This window comes from Myotis davidii, unplaced genomic scaffold, assembly GCF_000327345.1.
Source record: "Myotis davidii unplaced genomic scaffold, ASM32734v1 scaffold591, whole genome shotgun sequence".
Classification (NCBI taxonomy): domain Eukaryota; kingdom Metazoa; phylum Chordata; class Mammalia; order Chiroptera; family Vespertilionidae; genus Myotis; species Myotis davidii.
The window spans coordinates 2,339,187-2,363,059 of NW_006284340.1; the positions used below are offsets into that span (position 1 = coordinate 2,339,187).

The 23,873-nt window shown below is 41.5% G+C and overlaps 1 protein-coding gene across 2 annotated transcripts in view; it reads right to left on the reverse strand.

Annotated features, from left to right (window-relative positions):
• The window catches only part of FAM20B (family with sequence similarity 20 member B), a 33,891-nt gene that overhangs the window by 2,849 nt on the left and 7,169 nt on the right, over positions 1 to 23,873 (reverse strand). Inside the window, exons 2-8 of one of the 2 annotated variants that reach the window (XM_006754512.2) lie at positions 18,934 to 19,046; positions 17,894 to 18,400; positions 12,300 to 12,386; positions 8,207 to 8,316; positions 5,179 to 5,350; positions 4,778 to 4,969; positions 2,843 to 2,902 (exon numbers count right to left, since the gene is read on the reverse strand). In XM_006754512.2, coding sequence (XP_006754575.1) covers positions 2,843 to 2,902; positions 4,778 to 4,969; positions 5,179 to 5,350; positions 8,207 to 8,316; positions 12,300 to 12,386; positions 17,894 to 18,270 — 998 coding nt within the window. In that variant the 5' untranslated portion in view covers positions 18,271 to 18,400; positions 18,934 to 19,046. The remainder of the gene's footprint in view (positions 1 to 2,842; positions 2,903 to 4,777; positions 4,970 to 5,178; positions 5,351 to 8,206; positions 8,317 to 12,299; positions 12,387 to 17,893; positions 18,401 to 18,933; positions 19,047 to 23,873) is intronic. The other variant, XM_015570137.1, reaches the window with a different exon arrangement.

The following is a 23,873-nucleotide window of genomic DNA, read 5'->3' on the forward strand; positions in this document are numbered from 1 at the left end:
TACATTAATATTTCTGCTATGTAAATAACTCCTGGGAATCAAGAAGAAAAAAACCAACAGTCTTGTAGAAAATGAATATAAATGCAAACTGGGCTTAAAAACATGAATGACACTTATTCTCATTCATAATAAGAGCAATGCAAATTAAAACTTAGCCTAAGATACCTCTGCTCACCTATCGGTTTAGCAAAAATCCAAGTTAGACCACTGTTGGTGAGGCTGTGGGAAAGGAGGCGCCCTCATGTACTGCTGGTGGGTGTGCAAAATGGCACAGCCGTGGCGGGGCATCTGGAAAAACAACAGAGGCGCTTACCCTTTGACCTAATCGTGGGAGTCTAGATCAGTGCTACTCAGAGTATGGTCCATGGACCAGTAGGAGCTCTGATGACTCTGTGGCAAGATCAATGCAGACATTGGAGAGTAAGTGTTTAAAAACCTGCATAGTTATTTGAGAGAATACTTTTTTTAATAATATATTTTATTAATTTTTTACAGAGAGGTAGGGAGAGGGATAGAGAGTTAGAAACATCGATGAGAGAGAAACATCCATCAGCTGCCTCCTGCACACTCCCTACTGGGGATGTGCCCGCAACCAAGGTACATGCCCTTGACTGGAATCGAACCTGGGACCCTCGAGTCCGCAGGCCGACGCTCTATCTATTGAGCCTAACCGGTTAGGGTTATCCTTATATCTTAATGGGTAATTTTATTTCCTTCTTTTTACATTTCTGAATTTTAAAAAATTTCTACCACTAATATTATAAATAGGAAAAGTTTACTATAAGGATACCAGTTTTCCTTATTTCACTGAGTAAAGATCTTTTGTTTATCTCAGAAGAAAAGTACTGATCTGCCTGTGGGTACTATGAGAATTACTAGGTATGCAGAAAAGTTGGACTCTGCAAGAGGCAGCCTGTTCGGCAACTATTTAAAAAGCAAAGGAGATCAAACTTTGGCTAAAGCATGGAAGCAATGCACAAGCAAAGAAACAGTGTGGTTTTGTATTTTTAAATCCACTACAAATGCCCCAAGCATCTGTCTGCTGTAATGGACAGATTTCCTTTAAGCATCTCTCTCTCCTAAGCTTCTCAGCAGAGGGCGCTCAAGGAACAATGCAGAAGTAAGGGGTTCTCCAGCTGCTACTGGCTGTTGCCCAGTGGGTCAGTCATGTGTGGGCGAGGTCATCATATGCAGATCTGTCCCGGCCACATTCCCAGAACCGGCAGGCCCTTGGTGATCTTGCAGCCTCAGCCTGGCCTGGTGAAAACCATCCTGAGGCCTGGCTGATATGGAAACCAGAGTGCCAAAGGCCACCTGACCATTCTGGCACCCTGCAGACCCAAAAACATGCCTTGTTTGCAGCCTAGAGGGCTTCTACCTAGGCATCCATCCCTCTGTATTTCATGATGCCAGTTGTTGATTGCCTATACCTTGCCTCACCCAGCGTCTGCAAACTCATAGACTTCTCTGCCATCCAGTGGGCTGAACAACAAAGGGGATCCCCGTCCAAGTTTGTCCTTTCTTGGGTGCTCTCCCTCAGCCCTCGTTTTCTTTATAGTCACTCCTGCATCAGAGTTAATAATTCTTTACACTAAACTTTCCCATTTAACCCACTGTGTTTTTTCCATCTCCTGATGGGACCAGACTGATAACACTAAGTATTAATATAAAAACATCCTCCTTGAAAGATATAGTTTTTGCTTGGCTGTATCATTGCTTCCCAATATCAAGATAATTAAGGGTTACCTGGATAAGCTTTCTGCAGAACATTTTTGTGATTAAAAAAAGGCAAAAGCCCGGCCATGGTGGCTCAGTGGTTGAGTGTCGACCTATGAACCAGGAAGTCACGGTTTGATTCCTGGTCAGGGCACATGCCAGGTTGTGGGCTCGATTCTTAGTGTGGGGCGTGCAGGAGGCAACTGGTCAATGATTATCTTTCATCATTGATGTTACTATCTCTTTCCCCTCACCCTTCCTCTCCAGTCAAGGGCATGTACCTTGGTTGCGGGCACATCCCCAGTGGAGGTTGTGCAGGAGGCAGCTGGTCGATGTTTCTCTCTCATTGATGTTTCTGACTCTCTATCCCTCTCCCTTCCTCTCCGTAAAAAATCAGTAAAATATATTTTAAAAAAGGAAAAAATAGATAAGTAAAAGTACATTTAAGAAAGAAAGAAAAAAGAGAAGGTGCGTTGCCAGGAGGAGCAGTCTCACATGGTCCCAGGGACCCAGGGAATTCGCCAGTGGGAAGTGGTGCTGCTGAAATTGCATCTCCGTGGGGGATTCCAGCTCATTCTCAGTGCTCACTTTAAAATTTTACTGCAATCATGATCTGAAAAGGAGCTTCTTAAAGCCATTTTTAAATTTTATTTTGATTTACTTTTTCTTTGTTCTACAGCATAGACTTAAAAAAATAACATCAGTCACTAAATACGTATGGGAAATGTCACTTTTGGTTTATATAATTTCAAATTGAGATATGCAACGCACAGGATGTTTGTGATGGTGAGTGAGAGGACTTGAAACCATAAGGTAAACACAAGACAGCGACCAGGGACACAGATTGTACTAGAATTTTTTGGGGGGAGGGACTATATTCTGATATTAAAACAAACATGGATATACATTACTAAATAGAACGAAAACTTTTATTCATACAAAACTCAAAATGAATTCTGAGTGTTGGGTCACCAGCCTCCACTTTTCCTTGATCTTCCATGTCAGGCCCTTAAGGGGTTCTAGGTTAGAAAAGCATGAAAAGCACTGCTCAGGTATTAGGAAGTTTTAAGGCCAAAAACACTCCCATACTGTTATCTGAACCTGGCATTTGATGTGCGTAACTTACATGCAACACTGATAGAGAGGGGCAAGAATGCTTCTCTCATCCAGCGAGGGGTTCCCAAAGCTGAAAATGAAATGAAATCTCGGTGAATTAGGTAGAAGCATCAAAGCAAGAGAAAATTCTATAAGAAATCCAAATGTGATTCTAAATAATTTCATGCTCCTACAGCTCAAGTCACTTAAAAATAAACAGGGCATGACCAATTAGACACAGATTCCTAACAGTTTGTTCTGCAGCATCGAACAATATATACACGCATTTACAAGACCCCTCTCTCCTGACAAAATACAGCAAGGTGCGGAGGCACAACCGTGGTACCACCGACAGAGCGGGAACCTGGAGACCTCTGACCCCGGAGAAGGTTAGTGTGGGCGGAGAAACACAGGCTATTCCGGTCAGGGTCCCACCAACAAGCAGATGGTCATTACTTGTAAAAACAAGTTTCACTGTTCTCCAAAATTACCAACCAGAAAAGGTTTGGATTATCCTATTCCCTGCAAGTATAGGAACAGATTCAGAATGCAAAAACTACCCGCAGAGGCTGAGAAAACAGCTAGTTCAAAGCAGATGTAAAAATGATCTTGGCAGTAATTCAGTCAGAAAAGGAGAACTGGCGCTCTCCTTCCCAGGAGCACACCCTCGGTGCCTTTCCCTTAACTCCGTCACTTGTTTCCTAAGCCCATTTCTTCTAGGAATTACTTTTTCTACCTCCGTATTTTATCCAATAAATGTTCTCTTACAATTTGGGTCTTACTCTGAATTCTTTCCTAGCCAGAACCCAAGTACACAGATTGCTAGTTTTTTTGTTTTGTTTTTTTAAAAAAAGGAGAACTGATTCTAGAAAAACTGTTAACCTCCTACTCTTCCTGGAAGCTCCTCATAATAACTAAAGGGTCTGGTAACCCAAAGCACAATGCAGGCCCTCAAATAATAAATGGCAAAGGCAACTATTTCAATGTATATTTCCATAATTCACGTGATCTTTTAAAAAAAGGATCATTTTTACAAGTAAGGATAAAAAATTTTCAGGAATGTATGTAGCACTGGCTACTGCCTGCTCTGCTGGCAAGATGTTAGCTGGCCTCTCACTTTCTACAGCTGTCACCACCTTTCACAGAGCACGAGGTGCCCGTGCTCAGGGTAAGAGGCTGGCATCATTAGCAAATGCTGCCCACGTATTCTTTGCTGAGGACCCATGTCTCAGCTTAGTCTCAGCAACCAACGTTAACATAGTGACGCGGACAATGCTGGGCTCCAAAGAAGTACTCTGTTTGGCAAACAAAAGTATTCTATTAAGTGTAGCAAAAGTGTGGTAATGAACTGGGCACCATGGAAAATGCAGAGTGTAAACTGAAAATACAATGTGTTCTTCAAAGAGCCCAGACTTGAAAAACTAAGGACAATCATTGATTCAAAAATAGTAAAATAATCTTATTGAAGATAAAAGTAAGTTGTCTTTATATATTATCACTAAGCAACTCCTCTTCCTCTCATGATAGCAAAAAGTCTGGGCAAACACTTCTACGAAAATAGCAAAGCAGCCTATCAAAAAATTAATTTTGTAAACGGCAAGAACCTTTGGGTAAAATAAGTTGAACAGTAATCAAATTTCATGTTCTATTATGTATTTCTCAAGATTCTAAATATCATAGTCAGGAAAGAATGACGTGAATGGCGGCAAATCAAAGGCCTTGGTTCCCAGCTGTCTGTGAACAAAGCAGTCTTTGACTCCTGGGGAAAAACCTACTTTTCCATCTTTAAAGTTCTCAGGTCCCCGAGGGTGGAAGGAGTGCAAACCTGAACAAGACAGGAGAACAGGATCGCCAACAGCAAAGAGTCCAAGGGGAAACAGGAAAGATGCCTTCTGTCAGGTGTGTTCTGGAGTTTTCCAGGAGAGCCTAGAAACCGCTACCTGACTAGGTAGTCCTGTGGTCCTACCTTTTGGCATTATCGAGAAGGATGAGCATACTGGCACCCTCGTCGTCTTGAAAACTCTCATAGTGATGGCGGTCAGCATTGCCAATCAGGTAATCAAAAACAGCCGTGTCAATGATATCCAAGAGACGCGGGCCGGAGTCATAAGGGGATGTTTTCTTCACTGCGTCACAGTAGCTCTCATCGTACTCCCACCTGGAGGCAAGCAGCAGCACCAGGTTACTTACTAAGAGCCGACACTGTCCCTGCACTGTCTCCACACAGAGGAGATGAAGCCCCTGCCTAGCAGGGTTGCCCCTGGCCCTCCACCATTCTCTTAGTCTTGGACAGAACCCCTGGCTGCATATGGGCAGCGCCGGGCCAGGCCCAGGGGAGGACTAGTAGTGACTCACAGGAGCATTTACCTGGCCAGTTTGCCCTCTCGGTAAGTCCTGCCCCAGGGGTGTCGGTGTTTCTGCAGAGGCCACACATCTGGAAGCCAGAGGGTAACAGATCCCTCCATCATGTCTCCGTCGGCACAAGCTGGCTCTGTTTCTCGGCAGTAATAACACTTCCCATAGAAACAAGTATTATTTCCTAAAGGAGAGAAAGGAACCAAACACACTTAAGGGAAAAAAAGGAAGATTCCAAATTCTCCCTAAACAATGGAGAAGAGAGCAGCTTAGGTAAGCAGATATTGTGAAAACCAAGATCCTGAACTTACATTTAAAACAGTATTGGTAATTGAAGCACAAGGTATAAAAAAAAATTCAAAAGGTACCAAAGGGTATATATGAAAAAGTAAGTCTCCCTTTCTCCATGTCCTTCCTACCCAATCTCTCTCCAGGAGCCACTACCGCCACAGTGTCTTTCTGAACTCACTTTAAGGAAAGGAAAGGAAGGAATGCCCTCTTCTGTTTTGCCAGAGCCCTTGGAGGAGGAAGATGGCATGCACAGGGTGGGTGGGGAGCGTATACAGCGTGGATACCCTGGACCAGGGGAGGATTCGCATGTCCTGGGGCGCACAGAGCAGACAGGTGAGATTTCATGACGCTACGCAGAATGGTGCACAGTTTAAAACTTGTGAACTGTTTATTTCTGGAATGTTCCATTTAATATGTCCACTAGTTCTTCCCATTCTAGAGTATCTCTTAAATATGTTACTTCTGACTTGCTGCATATGAATTCACGCCAAGAGCTCCCAGTGCTCAGGCTATGTTAGTAGCCCCCAGTGCTTAGGGAGAAAGTTGGTGCACAGGCCCTTTGGTGACACTCTCCTGACCACCTGCCTTGCTCAGCCTCCAACCCCACACAGAACCTTAACTTCAGCTAAATCACAGTCTCCTGACCTGTCATGCTCTTCCACCGGGGAAATGGATGGAAACAAAATCATAGTTTTATTTTCATTGACTTCTATTTGAAACTTAGCATTCCCTTCAATTATTGCTACTACGGTAGGGAGCAAACTATAGCAGTATTGCCATTATCTGTGACTTTTTCACTAGAAGAAATCACAGAGTTTTCATAACATAGTAGCATTGTTGTTGCAAATACAACAGGTATCATTTGTAGACTCAAATTAAGGTAGTTACTAGAGCTGCTAGGTCTTCTTATTTAATGTGTTAAATAGCAAGGCACAAGGGACTCTCACAAATTTGCTACTTGTAATTTTTTAAATTTATTAATACTTCAACATTATTGGTTTCATTTGTAAGTCTATGCATCTATTTATTTATTTAAAAAAAACATTATTATGGGAAAGGATCGATAAGCTTCTCTAGATTGCCAAATGAGTCTTTAGCACAAAAAAGGTTAGGAATCCATGCCCTAGCCGGTTTGGCTCAGTGGATAGAGCGTCGGCCTGCAGACTCAAGGGTCCCAGGTTCGATTCCGGTCAAGGGCATGGACCTGGGTTGCGGGCACATCCCCAGTAGGAGGTGTGCAGGAGGCAGCTGATCGATGTTTCTCTCTCATCGATGTTTCTAACTCTCTATCCTTCTCCCTTCCTCTCTGTAAAAAAATCAAATATATTTAAAAAACAAAACAAAACAAACAAACAAAAAAGGTTAGGAATCCAAACCTGGGATGTTCCTTCCCACTGTATCCCCCTGTGGGATTGCTACTCTCCCTTTGAGACTTGGTTGCAATAGCACCTCCGCTGAATAACATCACCCTGCTCTGACTTCCAGGTGCCTGCCCCTCCACGACCCTCTGTGTCTGGCTTCCCCATAGACAAAGCTCCTTGAAGGCAGGAAGGTATCACTCATTTTTTGACATTCAGCACAGAGTCTGCCACACAGAAGGTAAACAAAATGTTGTTGAATGAATAAATATTAAAGAACGCAAGCAAATTAAATATTTTAGAGTTTTAAAATCTGTGTTTGAATCCTAGATAACAATGAGTAGCTTTGTGACTTTGGGAAAGTCATTTAACTTTTCAGCTTCTTTCTCAAGTATGACACGCTGCTAAACCTCCTCACCTTACTGCACTTTTTGTTGAGGATCAAATACAGAAACTGCGTAAAAGTGCTTAAAATTGAACAAGCACAAGTGCTTAGAAAATATAAGAAACAAATCAGTGACACTGATGCTTTTGGTTATTTGTAAGAACAGCATTGCTCTAGCCTTATAAGTTAAACTCTGCATGATGAATCTCTCACACGTCTGTTAAATATTCAGTTTCACCTCATTTTAAATGCAAACCCATTCACTCTAGCAAAGCAACGTGAAGTTCATCTTGCAATGACTGTTTCAAGTCATAATGTGAAGCACTGTGTCATTGAAACTGTCACCATGCAGAGGCCGGGATAAGAGACCACAGCACCTCTGAACTGCCCCAATTCTCACTGTGCCCACAAGAACAGGAATGAGAATTTTAGCTCAGAGTGAGGTATACCAGAGAGCAGAGCCCAGAGGGACTGTAGCCAGTTCCATGCACATGAGTTACAGGCTACCCGCTGCAGAGTAGGAGAAGGCAGTGGTGATCTTCCAGGCCCACATGGAATCCTACAAGGGAATTTCTGACTTTCTCACAACGTTGCCTTAAGGATTCCTCAATTCTAAGGAGACAGATCCCAAGAAAGTACATGTATATGAAAAAACTACCCAGTCAACGATATACAGACAATAACAGTTATAGGCCAAAAATTGAGTTTGAGGTCTAGCTAAGAACAAGCAGAAGGAAATAAAGTTACCAGCTACTTACATTATCAGTAAATGATCTCACTTCCTACTTCACAGACACAACAAAGTACACATTAGGGAAAACTTTCAGTTTTCTGCCATCTACCTTTAGATCCATTTTCCCCAGTGATCCAGGAGCAAGTTGCCTGGCTTGCTTCTGTATTCCCTTCAGTTCTTCAATTCCTGGAAGTCACGAACCAGCTTGCTCAATGACGCCCCAATTAACTTAATAACTGTTCCACCATCTCAAAGCTCTTTACATCTTCTTACCTACAGTTAGGAAGGTGCTCAAGAGCTGCTCCGTGGCCACAGGCTTGATCTCTGTCCGAAGATTAACAAATCTGCCAACCACCAACGGGGCTCGGCGAAAACCCAGAATCCTGGTTTGGAGGGTTGAAGAAAAGAAGAGAAAAATCCTTGAGGATATAATTTCAACAGCAGTATTAAAAATTACGGTTAATTATGTTAGATGTGTAAAGGAATTGTTGACAGGTATAAATATTTTTTAGAGGTACATATGTTTATGAGTTTAATATCAAGATGTATGTAACTTATTTTAATATACACTTCAACAAAAATGATAAGGCAAATCTGGCAAAATGTAAACAATTATTTATTCCAGGGAGTGGGTATATGAGTTCATTATACTATTCTCTCTACTTCTGTTAGAAAATTTTCATAATAAAAAATTTAAATAAATTTTAACAAAGCTAAGAAAAACAAAACAAAACAAAACAACAAAAACCTGAATCTAAATCCATACTTGGGTTCCAAGCTTTGGATAAAACAGCACATTGACAGAAAAATATGGCTTAATGTAAAAGGATAAAACCCATGGGACAAATTAAATACAGATACTTTTTTCTAATGGTCTAAAAGTAGAGCACAATAACTCTTTCTTTAAATGAAATTTCCTGTCTAGAAGAAATGTTGGAGGGCAGGATCTGGAACACAAAGACAATTTATAATGAAGAAAATAAAGATCATCCATAATTCCAAAATCCAAAAATAATTGACATTTTGGCATATGAGCATTTTTCCTTTACAAGTATATATAAACACATACTCACTCTTGTGTATATATACACACAATATGCAGTTTTGTGTCCTGTTTTTCACTGATCATTATATCATGAGCCTTTTCTCATGTCATTACAAAGCCTTTAAAAATGGCTGTGTAGTACACTGCTTACCAGAGAGAAAGGGGGAGGGGGAGGAAGAAATGTGTCAAAGGGGGTCAACGGTATTGTGAGAAAGAGTCCTGACTTCAAATGGTGAGCACACAATGCAATAATATACAGACAATGTATTACAGAACTACACACTTGACAAATATCTTATTAACTAATATCACCCCCAAATTTTTAAAATAAAAAATTTTTTTAAGTGGCTATGCAATAAAAGTCTATTGTTCAGGGCTTCTGAGTGACTTTGTCCTAAACTGAATCTTAGAAAAGCCACAGAGATCAACAGATTTGTCAAAATAACATAAAAATAGAGAGAATCTCCTGAGGCCAGAGAAAGTGGTCAATCCCTAATGAAATGAAGAAACAGCACCCCAGAGTAGAAAAGTGTCAGGAGCCATGGACTGGAGAAACAGTGGAAAATATGTTTTCTCCCAGTGGCCACTATCAGGCCAAAGAACAGCAGCCAGCTTAGTGCCGAGGAGCCAAGTCACAGAGGAGGCAGTTAACAAAAGGGGTCGGGTGACTGGCTACAGAGTATTTTTCAGATTTGGAGGTAGAGAAGGACCTCCCATGGCACAAGTCATAAATGGAAACATCATATTTAATTAATATCAAAAGTAATCATTAAGTGGGTGATGTGCTGTGAAAAGATGAGATACTAAATTTTGTCAATAATTGGGGAATTACAAAATAAAATACCACTTTCCATATGTTAGATGAACAAAAACTGATATGTTGGATAATATAAAGTATTGGTATGGATGTGGGAAAATGACCTTCAAGCACTGCTGGTATCCATCAATAGGGAAACAGGGAGGGGTTTGGGGATGAAGAAAATTGGGAAACAAATGAGGTCTTGGAAAGACTAATTCTGGTATTCCATCAAGTGACGAGTAGGATTTACCTATCTCTTTCCCATTAATTCTTAAAAGAAGCAGTGAAAATTCATGGGATTGTGAACAAAACATTTTAACCTTTTCATGGCATTAGATGTTTTTTAGATTGCTACCAGCTACAGCTAAGATTGTGGTATATGTATCTTTGAATTTCTAATTATTTCTCCACAGTCCTTTCTAGAAACACCTTAGATATTTGCATCAAAGGGTATGAATATTAAGTTTTTTGACACATAAGGCTAGAGTTCTTGAAAGATTGAACCGATTAATGCCAGAGACATCATCTGAATCTCAACAGATTCCTGCCAATGAAGGTGCTTTTTTTCATTTCTGCTATTTTCAGCCGGAAGAAATAGCATCCCATTGTTTAACTGGACTTTTTGTATTACTGATAAGGATGAGCTCCCTACCCCATATTCATTAGCAATCAATAATTTCTATTCCATCAACTGTGTCCTTAGACCATTTTCTACTAGAATTTGAGTATATGTATAGATTTGTATAAATATTTATATATTAAGGCTATTAATGCTTAGATTACATTAGATTCAAGTACTTTCCTCTGGTTTGTTTGCATTTAGATTTTGTTTGATATTTCTTGACGTGTGAGTTAATTTTTTATTTAGTTGAGTCTACTAACTTTTTCTTTGTGATTTTTTAAAGACCATTACTCTTATTCTTAGAATATCCTTCTTAATCCAAAAAAAGACAAAAATTTACCTTAATTTTCTTCCAGCTACATTTAAAAAACATTGTGAATATTTCTTTACAAGTCTGTCCACGTGCCTGATGAATGAGCTGATCAGAAGAGCAAGTAAGATACTAGACAGTTCACTCACAAGGTTACTGCTGAAAAAATGTTAATTTCCCTAGCTAATTTATACATATAGAATTCATGTCTATTATTTTTTCCTTTGGAATTATTGGGGTTATTGGAGCTGTGCATATCTATATAATAAAAGCCTAAGCAACTGTTATGGCAAAATGACCAGAACGACCAGTCGCTATTATGCACACTGATCACCAGGGGGCAGACGCTCAATGCAGGAGCTGCCTCCTGGTGGTCAGTGCATTCTCCCAGAGGGGGAGTGCCACTCAGCCAGAAGCCGGGCTCATGACTGGCTTCACGGCAGCGCTAAGGAGCAGTGAGCCGAGAGGTAAGGAGCAGCAAGCAGCTGGTAAAGAGTGAGGGATCCTGGGGATCAGGCCTAAGCCGGCAGTCAGACATCCCTCGAGGGGTCTTGGACTGCGAGAGGGCACAGGCCAGGCTGAGGGACCCCCCTCCTCAGTGCATATAAAACTCCCTAGTTTTATATAAAGGACAATAACATTCATTATATACGTCATGCTCTATGTTTCTAGCAAATGGGGATAAGTCAGTATTACTTTAGGCCAAAAACGGTCTACTTTTTTGGAATTAGTTTAGGTCTACTTAAAAAACAAACAAATGCCGAAACCGGTTTGGCTCAGTGGATAGAGCGTCGGCTTGCGGACTGAAAGATCCCAGGTTTGATTCCGGTCAAGGGCATGTACCTGGGTTGCCCTCTCCTTCCAGGCAGCTGATCGATGTTCTAACTCATCGATGTTTCTAACTCTCTATCTCTCTCCTTTCCTCTCTGTAAAAAATCAATAAAATATATTTAAAAAACAAACAAAAAAACAAACAAATAGTGTTGCCAGGCTCATGGTAAACAACCAGTTCAATTTAGAGATCTGAATTCAAACCTTGGTTTTCATCCTGCCAGATGTTACTGGTTTTATTTACCAGTAACATCTTCATTTCATGATAATGACAAAGGAAGACCAGAATGAAATAACCCAAAGAAGCCAGGAGTTAATGTACTTTGGGCCCGGTTGGTGTATCTCAGTGGTTAAGCATCAACCTATGGACCAGGAAGTCATGGTTCTATTTCTGGTCAGGCACATGCCTGGCTTGCAGGCTTGATCCCCAGTAGGGGGCCTGCAGGAGGCAGCCGATCAATGATTCTCTGTCATTATTGATGTTTCTATCTCTCTCTCCCTCTCCCTTCCTCTCTGAAATCAATAAAAATATATGGAAAAAAAGAAAAATGTATTTTGGTATTCCTAGTACCATCTGAATTATGATGGACTCATACACATTTCATGGAATCAGTCAGTCAGCTCTCCAAAGTAGGTAACAAGTCAAAGTTATTAGTGTCACAGCCTTTATGCGGGTGAGGGGGAGTCCACATGCCCTCTCCTTCCAGGATATTTTTGAAAGGAAACAATGCAAGTAAAGCACTGTGACTACACACATACCTGTCCAGGTGAAAGGCTGCCACCTCTGCATTGTGTCTGTCATAACCAGCATAGGGTTCGCCTTCTACCACGTAGTCTCGGTTATACCTGCAGAGAGAATGGGAAGCACAGATGGAGACATGAACGCATCAGTACCACAGGTGCCAGCACAAGGGGCAGTGCACAGAAACTTCCACAAGCCTGGTTCTGCTCCACAACACCTTCCCTGTCAACCCTGAGCGATCGTGGATGACACGAGTCAATGGTGGACAGGGTGAGGATGAAGTGGAGAAGAAACCAGTGTTCCCTCTCTACCGCAGCAATCATTCTATGAATAAAACGCGGAAGATGTTATTTTACCCCATCGAAAAGACTTTCAAACTACAAGGTAATTTTCTGGAGGGCAAGGACCATCTTCGTATCTCCACAACAGTGGTAAGGCCTATAGTTGTTTACCAGGATGGCTGCCGCTAAAGGCTTGTGACAGAAGTTTAAATTTCTTGGGAAATGGTCCTGAGACACCTGTTTCTGGTAATAAGTAGGCAAAGGTGGATTTGAAAAGAGCTGGTGTGTTTCTCTTTATGTGTATGATGATACAGCAGAAGAAACACTGGACTGGAGTAAGAACTACTGCCTGAGTAAATGAGCAAAACCCTTTTCTCAGGGCCTTTGATTCCTTATCGACAACACTAGGGGCTTGACTAGGAGGCAATTTCTGAGATCTGTGTCACCTCAAACACCATTCTATATCATATGCATGACAAAAACACAGGATAATGAGAACTGGCATATTTCTCTCCACTAATCATAAAAATAGATACAATTTAAACCTGTTAATTGAGAAGAAAAAGACACTTAATTCACCTATGACCTCTACTGTTCACCTACATTCCCTGTTTCAAAAGGAGACCTATTAACTGTACAGGGAACTGTCAACTAGAAATAAACTGAGATTGAAGTAGAGTTGCTCCACTGAGGACACATGGATCTCCAAAGCTGACAAGAATGTGGGGAAGTGGGAATGGTACTAGAAAAGGCATGACCTTCAACATAAATGACTGTGGAATATAAAGTGAAAGCATGTCCACGAAACACATTCATCAAGGCAAAGTGATGAAACACTTATGCTAGAAGACAGCCATGCATCAGCACCCGGCTGGACACCAGCTTCTCCTTAGCGGTGTCAATATACTCAAATGGATTTTTTTGTTTCTAGTGTCAAAGCATTGTTTAGGCTACCTGGCTCCCTCCAAATTAAAATTATCCATTTTAAAATAGAACTGCAGCCAAGCTGTCACTTCAAGCACCTCTCTCCCCACTTCAGCTGGAGGCTGCGGTAACACTGGGGGGCAGTCCTTGGATACTTCATTTCTGACTCCAGTGGAGCCACAGGAACACATGTGGTGATGAGCAGTCTATTCCTCTCAGTGAATCAGAGGCTGTTCCAAGGGAAAGGTAAGACCAGAGGAACCCGGGAACTCTGCAAATGGGCTGGAGAAGGCGGGGAGGGAAAGGACTAGGAATCAGAAAGAAAGAGCTTTACCGGAGTCAGAAAGCCCGAACCCTTAGCTCATGTTTCAGGTGTGTGAAAGGTGGCGTCAGAACTCTGGGTCTCATTTTTGGCCCCCATGAAATGAGCAGCTGGATAAGCTGAGCTCCAGGGTCCCTTCCGCACTTCCTAAGACCACTCCCTCACTTCTACCCACGCCCCAGCCCCTGCCACCTTGTCCTCACCATGACTACAGTATGTGATAACCAATTTACTTCCAGAATGGAAACAGCTACATTGAAAAAAAAATCACTTTTACAATGTAAGGCAAAATGTGTAAATAAAAGCGTCACTGTGGTCCTACATATCATCAATCTTCCATCCCCCACCTCTGAGAGCAGGACATGGACAAGCAGGTTCCAGCAAAGCCGGCACCACAAAGGGCTGTGCAGAAAGGGGCAAGTCTCCATTAGCAGTGAGGACCCAGCTCCTCCTCTCAGCACAGTGATCCATCTTAAGTCCCTGAAACAGCAGCAAAATTCATACAGTAACGGCCAATAAATCACTCCTACCCTCTGGTGAAGGACATTAGAGTCTGACCAAGGACATTAATTTGCACTTACATGGGGACTAAATAGCCTCTGAAGTCCCTGGGGTCACAGTAGCAATGTGCTAGGTGCTTCAGGACTGGAGTCAATTTTTACAAGCACTTAACCGTACAGCCACCTTCCCAGTCTGCGACAGTGCCAGGTGGAGTCAGCACAGGTCAGTGTGTGCAGGGACTCAGCACTATCTCCACTGCAGGAGCCCACAGAGCTTGCTAGGTGGTGGAGAACAGTCCCCTGGAGCTGGGGGTGGACACAGGCTCTTCAGGAGGTGGTGGTGAGAAGGGGACCAGTTCAACAGAAATAAAAAGTTGGGTGCAGAGAGGAGAACTAGACTGAGGGGCCTGACCATTAGGCTGTGGACAGTGGTTTGGTCTGGTGAGTAATGGGAAGTCCCTGGATGTTTGGAAGCTGAGCAGCACAGGGGTAATATGGCATTGGGGGAAGAATAAAAGCGTTTGGCATGGTCTGGAAGAGGAAGGTAATGAGAAGGTTGTAAGAGATATGAGATGAAGCAATAGTGACTAAGGTTAGTTTATGCATTTATCTGAGACCTCCTCCCCTAGTCACCAGCCAGGCTCCTCTCCCTCCACTTATACCTTGTCTAAACACCCAGGTATACCTACAAAGCACCTGGACTGGTACAAATACTGCCCACTACCAGGACAACCTGACTTCTACACTTCTTGCTGTCCCATCTCATCCTCAATTATCTGGTATACAAACAGTGGGTGTGGAGAGGATATCCTCTTATTTAAACACAAAATGCCCATGACTCATCTATTTGCTTATCTCTCAGGCTACAAAACCAAGAGGTCAAAGGCCACATTTCAAAACTAAGCTAGTGATTTTTTATGATGGGTGTGCCATGTCATCACACTTACAGGAAGGCAAACAAGAGAATTACATGTGCAGCACAACACCAGCTGCTCACACTCCAACAGATCCAAACGCCAACTCAATTCATTGCTGCAGGGTGACCTTGTCAAGTTAGTTCTGTCCCTACGCCTCAGTTTCTTACTGGAAATAAGTACTATGACTGCCCACAGTTGTGATGAAGGTTAGAGACATTAACAGATACAAACGTAGTTGGTGCAATGCCTGGCAAACAGTGTGCATTCAATGGAAACTATACTCTTCCTTATTACCTGCCAATCAGACTTGTGTTCTCCAAAAAAGGCTACATTTTTTAACTTTCCTAATTTCCACACCTTCCATAAATCATGCTTCCCAGTTCCAAGTAAATGCAGATCCCTTCCATTTCTGGGATCCCAATATATAAGTTCTCTGGCTGCCTATTATCTACTGAGAGTTGGGTAATGAAGGCACAAGGCCAACAACTCTGCTCACAGTTGAGTTTTGTACATCATTGCCTCGTATTTCTTCTCCTACTCCAGCAAGAGACCCAAAGTATGTGTTTTAATTCTTTCAAAAGCTCCTTCGAGAAGTGGGAAAAAAAGGTTAGTACACAGAAAATTTTAGATATTACAAACTTTGAGAAAATTCACCCTTTACTAATTCCTGGCAAATGAGTATGAATTACCATGTTAACCTATTTCAAATTCATATATTCGCAGAAAATTTTTCAAAAAATTAATTATACTACAGAACTGACACACAAATTGAAGTCCAAAGGTGTCGCTGTTTAACAACATAGAGTCCACTCTCCAGTTCAAGTTTAGACCAAGGTAACTAAAATGGCCCAGTTTTCTGCTTAACACAGGTAAAAGGAACAATGAGATATCACTGTACACCTAAGAGAATAGCCAAAATCCAAAACACAGATACCAAATGCTGGTGAGGATGATGTGGGGCAAGAGAAATCTCATTCATTGCTGGTGGGCATGTAAAATGGTACAGACACTTTGGAAGACAGTTTCTTACAAAATTAAATATATTCTTACCATATGATCCAGCAATTGTGCTCCCAAATGAGCTAAAAACTTACAACTACACAAAAACCTACACATAAATGTTTATAGCAGCTTTATTCATAACTTTGACAAAATTGGAAGCACTACAATGTCCTTCAGTAGGTGAAATGAATAAACAAACTGTAGTACATACAGACAATGGAATATTATTCAGCAATAAAAAGAAATGAGCTATCAAGCCACAAAAAGACACAGAGAGCCCAGCTAGTGTGGCTTAGTGGTTGAGCATCCATCTATAAACAAGGTGGTCATGGTTAGATTCCTGGTTGGGCATGTGCCTGGGGTTTCAGGCTGGATACCTGATAGAGGGCTTGCGGGGGGGGGGGGCAGCCAATCGGTGATTCTCTCTCATCATTAATGTTTCTCTCTCTCTCCCCCTCTCCCTTCCTCTCTGAAATCAATAAAAATATATTTTAAAAAAAGACAGAGAAACCTTAAATGCATACTGCTAAGTGAGAGAAGCCAATCTGAAAAGGCTACAAAAGGTCTGATTCCAACTGTATGGAGACAGTAAAAAGATCAGTGGTTGTCAGGGGCTAGGGAGAGGGAGAGAGAGTGGAAGGAGAGGGGGAGAGAGGGATGAATAGGTGGAACACAGGGAATGTTTAGAGCAGGTGAGCTATTCTGTATGATACTGTAATGGTGAATACTTGTCATTATATGTTTATCAAAACCCACAGAATATAAAACACAAAGTGAACCTTAATGTAAAGTGTGGACAGTAGTTAATAAAATAATATTGGTTTATCAATTATAACAAATGTACTACACAAATGGAAGATAATATGAGAAACTGGGGAGAGGGAATACATAGGAGCTCTCTGTACTTCACCCTTGATTTTTCTGTAAACATAAAACTGCTTTTTGAAAACGAAAAAAAAGTATAGCCCTAGCCAGCTTGGCACAGTGGTTGCAAGCATGTCAAACTCCCGGCCAGTGGGCTGAATTTATAAATGAGTCATGCCGCGAGTATGACATGCTTGGAGAGTGTCAGCCCTTGGACTGACGGGTCAATAGGTCTCTCTCACATCAATGTTTCTCTCTGTCTCTCCCCCTCCCTCTCTTTCTAAAAATCAATGGGAAAAATATCCTCGGATGAGGACTAGAAAACAGTCTATTCATTAAAATTAAAGCAAGAACAAAACCCAGGTGAAAGAATTATAGCTTAGCGCTAAGAGGGACTTTAGTCATTGATCCAAAACCCACTCTAGCTCTGGGTAACTCCTTCTCTAAAACATGTAGTTATCTAGTCTCTAACTGCACAGTTTTGGTGACAAGTGGCTTATTTCCCAACTAACTCAGTTTGTATCTCTAACATCTGGAACATAGTAGATATTTGATAAATTTAGAAGGACAGCTCTAACTGTAAAAAAAAATTGTCTTATATGGAACCAATTCATGTTCCTAAAATTTCCCTTACTTGAAGACTCACAGAACACTAAGACCTAGAAAAGACTTCAGAGATCGTCCAGTCTACCCCTCTCATTTTACTGAAGAGAAAACCAAGAGGAGATGACCCCTCTTACACAATCCCAGATTACACGCATCAACCAACTAGCACATATAACTTCTAAGATGAAGACTTACCGCTTAGGTTTGAAGACAACTTTCTGTCCTCCTTCAAGTATCAGTAAGGCTTTCAGTTGTGTCCCTTTGTAACCCACATCAGCTTTAATGATTTTTTTGGTGGCCATGGCATGCATGATTGCCCCCAGCTCTGGTGTCTCGTCAGGATACACTTCCCGGGGAACCACCCACTGGGCTGCAATCTCCCAGGGAGACTGCAAGGTGTGGTCCAGCTTGGATGCCAGCTCCACCCGCAAGCCAGCTATCATTCGGTGAAAAGCCCTCTGGTCCTCCCGGTTGGCAGCCGATGAGTCTAAGTTGTCAATCAGGAAAACTTTGGTGAAGATAAAGATGACAAGGAGAATTGCTAACAACACGACTCGCTGCTTCAGCTTCATGTTGACCTCTTTCCTTCTCCCCAGACCCTCTCTCTCACGTATCAGGGAGAGCAGGTGGTGATGGTTAGCAAGGAGACTCCATGATTATACACACTGGTCCATTTCTTCACTGAAGCACCTCCCACAATTCCTGCAAGCCCAAGTATAAAGCAAAATTCAATCAGAAATCCTGTCCTTCCCCCTGAAACTTTTGCAAGCCTCAAATACATTACGCCTTGCTAATCATATGCTTGAGAAGACCTAATAATTTAAAATTAACTAGTCTGGGGAAAAACTTAATAGGTAAGAACTAGGTATAATTAAGATTTAAAATCAAATACTCCTGTTTTATAAGATGCAGAGCCATCTAGGAGCCATTTGGACAGCTACAAATTCCTAAATACCAAAACAATGAGGAAAAGCACACTGAAAGTAAAACGTTAAGAATTGAGTAAATGTGCCCTGGCCAGTGTGGCTCACGGTAGAGTATCAGCCCTCGAACCAAAGGGTCTTGGGGTTTGATTCCTTGTGAGGTAGGCAACCAATTCTCACATCGATGTTTCTCTCTATTGTTCTCTCTCCCTCCATTCCTCCCACTCTTTGTAGGAATCAATAGAAAGAATATCCTCAGGTGAGGATTAACAACAACAAAAAAGAATTGAATAACTTAACTTTCATTTTTACCTTTCAAAATCCATAAAGGAGTTTTGAATATCCAAACCACCAATATTTGGTAGCTTTCCAGTTCTTCTCTTCTCTGAAGATAAGTTTTATGACACACTGTAAGACAGGAACTCCTAAAAATGTCAATGAGAGTATAGAGGAGACTAATAACTCCTTCTCCGAATCCAAGTTCCCAGCAGTAATATCTGTCGTATGATACGTGTCATATCTGCTGATCATGTACTTACATTCAACACCCAAACACATATCTCTACTTAATCAGCCTTCCACTAATTATTTTTCAAAATTAAAATCTCTGTAAAATATGGATAATCAAATCTGGACAAGCAAAGGAAAAACATATCCCTATACCATCTGGCTATGAGTAAAATATGACTGGAACACTGATGAAACCTGGTACTATAGCAACACGATTCAGTCTGGACTGGTCAAGCACATAACAAAAACACTGATGCCACAAGCATAAAGAAGTGCTACTTGCAGTTGGGGCCAACCACATTCAGTCAATTCTCAAGCTAAAATACTCCAGATACAAGATCTGTGTAAGGGTGTCAAGAGCATACAATCCAGTCTTATTTGCAAGCTGACAGGTTGCTTTCTACCTCACAGGGCCATTTGAAATCATGCACAAGCTTGCTCTCCGTGTGCTTACACACAGCCCAGCATTGGGCTAAGACAAAGATGACAAGAAGATAACAGGATGTCCCCTCACTCTCCAATTCATTTAACAACATAAACCATTAACCGAAGAAATAAAACCAATACAAAAGATAGGGCAAACTATTCCGCCTGAAACACATCCACCCCAACTAGAGACTGACTGTTCCCCTAATAACAGCTAAAACACACCCCACCCCAACAGTCTACTCGAGCAAGTGTGTTCTAAGAACCACTTTGAGGTGAGCCTGCTGACATGCAGTGTCTTCTTAGTGATTAACCAAGTACTCTTTTCATGTTAGTTTTCAAGAAGTGGAAAAACCAGAGTGAAATTCAAGTTCTAATTATCTTCAGCCACCTGTTTTGTTTCATCATCATCATTTCCCAGGGAGTATGTAACACTATTAGCTGAAACAAAGGCAATTCAAGTGCATCCAAAATATAATTGTGAGTTATCGAATTTGGTGTGACATTCAGTAAAACAGTTCCCTGTGATTACTGATAACAGCAATGCTAGGAGAACAGGTTGCAGACTTTGGCTAGTCCCAACACGACCTGAACCACACAACTTCTTCAGTTATTTGTCCAACAGTACACATTTCAGGCTACAGTGATGAAAGGGAACATGGAAACCTCACTGTGTCAGCAATCGCTTCCTCAGCACCTCCAGCTGCAACTCCCTACAGCCCTGGTACAGTTTTAGAAAAGGTGTCGGTTCAACAGCCTTTCACTTGCCATAAAACACTCTTCAGAAATAAAGTCTGGTTAACCTATAAACTTCTAATGATGCTGCTTATTTCATTTATAGTAATAGAAATTCCCTCATGCTATATAAACATATCTTATGTAAACATTTAGAATAATGGTTAGGAACACTGAGGTGTTTTTTAAAAATTACCAGTATAGAAAGTTCTAGCAGCTTCAAAATTCATACAAAACAAACTAATTCTGCAATCTGAGTGTGTGCTTTTAAGTTCTGCAACCTATTAACCTTTGGAAAAGGCCTTAGAAGAACACATTCATCAACTCAGGGCTGCAAACAATTCATCCATTCTACTGGGACAGACGTTTTTGGCAAGTGAACTGAAGAGTTCAACTGTCAGATTATTTCACTATTTACCACTGCAGATTAGCAGGTAGGCAGGTTTAAAAAAAGAGACTAAGGAAGTTTTCATGCTGAGATGTCATCAGATCCGGGTAGAATAAGATCACACACAATTTGGCACTGTCCTTCATCCCCACAGCCGCCAATTTAACTTAGTGCTTACCACCTTCTACTCGATCACTGAAAGAACAGCCTTCTGGGCCACCAGGTTCTCCAATCCAGACTAGATAATGCAGCAAAACCAGTTTTCTAATCATATACCACGTTTGATTTCCACAAATTCCTTAGCAAGACATTAAAGCCCTACCCTACATGGCTTCAGCCAATCTACATGGCTAGGCACACTCTCTTCTCAGCTTCAACCTAAATGAGTGTGTATCAACTGGCATTGGCTATCCATAATTAACTGTCCTCCTTTTTTATTGGCAATCTACTTTTCTACCTTCACTATTGCTGACATTTCAGAGAACACAAAGATATTTAAGAAATCGACAAGGTAGAGATTATAGTGGATTTCTACAAAAGTTTATGATTCTGCCCTAGTTGGTTTGGCTCAGTGGATAGAGCATTGGCCTGCGGACCGAAGGGTCCCAGGTTCAATTCTGGTCAAGGGCATGTACCTTGGTTGCAGGCTCCCCCTCGCCCCCCCGGCCCAACCCGGGCTCTGGTTGGGGCACGTGCATGAGGCAACCAATCGATGTATTTCTCTCACATCAATATTTCTCTCTGTCTTTCCCTCTCTCTTCTACTATCCGTAAAAATCAATGGAAAAATATCCTCGGGTTGACGATTAACCAAAAAAGAAAAAGTTTATGAGTTTGCAAGACTCCTCTTCCAGAAAAAAATGTATGATATGGATAAATTCCATCTTTTAATGATGGTATATTTCACTCCTGTATCCTTGAGAGGAAGGGTGCCCAAGACAGGCTTTCCGTGGTATATTATCTTCTTTGAGATAGCAGCATACTATACCGTCTATAAACTGGGTTTCTAAGATCCCATTTTAAATATTTAGGAAATTAAAGCAGTTATCACTGGGTATATTCCATATTATTCATGAAAACTTCACCTGCATTCCCAGCTCTATTTCATGCCCTCACTCCTCTTCTAAATGTCTCTAACAGTGTAACACTGCCCAGTTATAGTATGGTCATTTATCTTAATGTTCCTGTTATGTGGAACAGAGCCCACCTCAAAGAATAAATAAACTCAAAGGTTAAATAGAAAAGAGGCAGTGCAAATGGTAGTCTTCACACTAAAAGTTGGCATAAACTCCCAGATTCGAGTTCTGGAAGGTAGACAGACCTTTATAAGGAATTTTCCTACTGAACCCTGGTTTCATTCTTGGCTCCATCACCCAAATGAGGCTTCCTATGGAGGCTCTATTTACTTTCATTCTACACACACACACACACACACACAACCACACACACATCATCCTACATGAATGATAAACTTAGGACTGTTAAGTTGTTTGGGAGAAGAGTGATAGATAATACAGAAGTAAGGTCCCAGTATAAAGTCCTCTGTTCAAGAGTCTGAAGAAATATATATAGAAAAACACATCGGTGCAGAGGTCTCTAAGGCATCGTGTGATAAAATTCAATGTGTGTGGCTGCAGAGGAACATGAGAACAACTGGCCCAATAGTTGTCTTACCATGGGCTCCCAAGCTACCAGTGAGATTCCGATCCTCGTTTGTAGCAATGTCCCTTGAGTATCCCTCTGGTCAAGTGACACCTCACACTACTTCTCCTAAGGTCACAGAGAAGAAATCCAAACCTTTGCTCAGATTAACTAAAAGTGAAAGCTTCAGTAATAACCTTTTTGTTTATTTCCAATTCGATGGTCAAATCAAGTTCTTACCACATAAATGGAGCATAACATACCTTAAAGGTGTCAAGTACCATAAGGAAAACGATCAGTATGAACATTTCAACGAAAGGGCAACTGACAAAGGCAATGTGGCAAAGGGGGTGGAATTTATTATATAAACTAATATATGATCATGTCTACTCACACAAGCTCCCTGCCCTAGCTTCTAAGTAGAAATTACAAGGGCCGTTTTACAAATTTCTTTGATAATTGTTGATTTCAGCAAACCTCTGAAGGTTTGGTGAGCATAAGAGGTAAGACCTGAATTTAATTAAGAGTTTTTGATTGTCTTTGAAGACAGACACCAACAAACAACTTCTGCCATCAAGTGGTGGAATCTTCCCCTGAATCTGAGCTAGCTTTGTAACTTGCTTTGACCAATAGAATGCTGTGGAAGTAACTGTGTCGGTTCTGGGCTTAGGCCGTAAGAGACCTAACAGCTTCCACTTGGGACCGAACCACTATATAAAGCAGCTTAGGCCAGAGTCTTGAATGATAAGAGACTTGTAGGGAGAGGAATGCCTGGCAGCCCCTAGCTCTTCTGGCCACCCCAGCTGAGGTGCCAGACACAGAAGTGCAACCACCAAGGGCATTATAGTTCCAGTTAAAATGCTATTTGAATAGAGCCACACATGTGACCCCAGCCTATACCATGTGGGCAGCTGTCCTACATTATTATAAGGAATAAATCACGGTCTTAAGCCACTAAATTTTGGGGTAGTTTGTAAAATCCAACATTCTCACATCTATTCTGTCCATATCAACTATTTTGGGGACCTTAATAATATGGGGGTGGGGGACATAGGGAAATAGATTATGTGACAAAAAACAATTTGCTCAGGGAGAGGGAAAACATTAAATTCACTATTAAATAAAGATTGAATGAATTGTTAGGTCATATCTGTAAATTACTATTAATACCTTATAGCAGTGGTTCTCAACCTGTGGGTCGTGACCCCTTTGGGGGTCGAACGACCCTCTCACAGGGGTCGCCTAAGACCATCCTGCATATCAGATATTTACATTACGATTCATAACAGTAGCAAAATTACAGTTATGAAGTAGCAACGAAAATAATTTTATGGTTGGGGGAAAGAACATGAGGAACTGTATTAAAGGGCCAGAAGATTGAGAACCACTGACCTAACAGTTCTTAGCCCAGGTTCCCAGCTATTTTATTTGGAAACCATTCCAGGGAGCAGGAGTGACAGACTGGGGAGCCACCCAGGGCCAGAGCAAGGCCAACATGAGGACGTATTATAGAGTCAGCCACGAGTAAAGCTTCAGAGCTGGAGCTCATCACC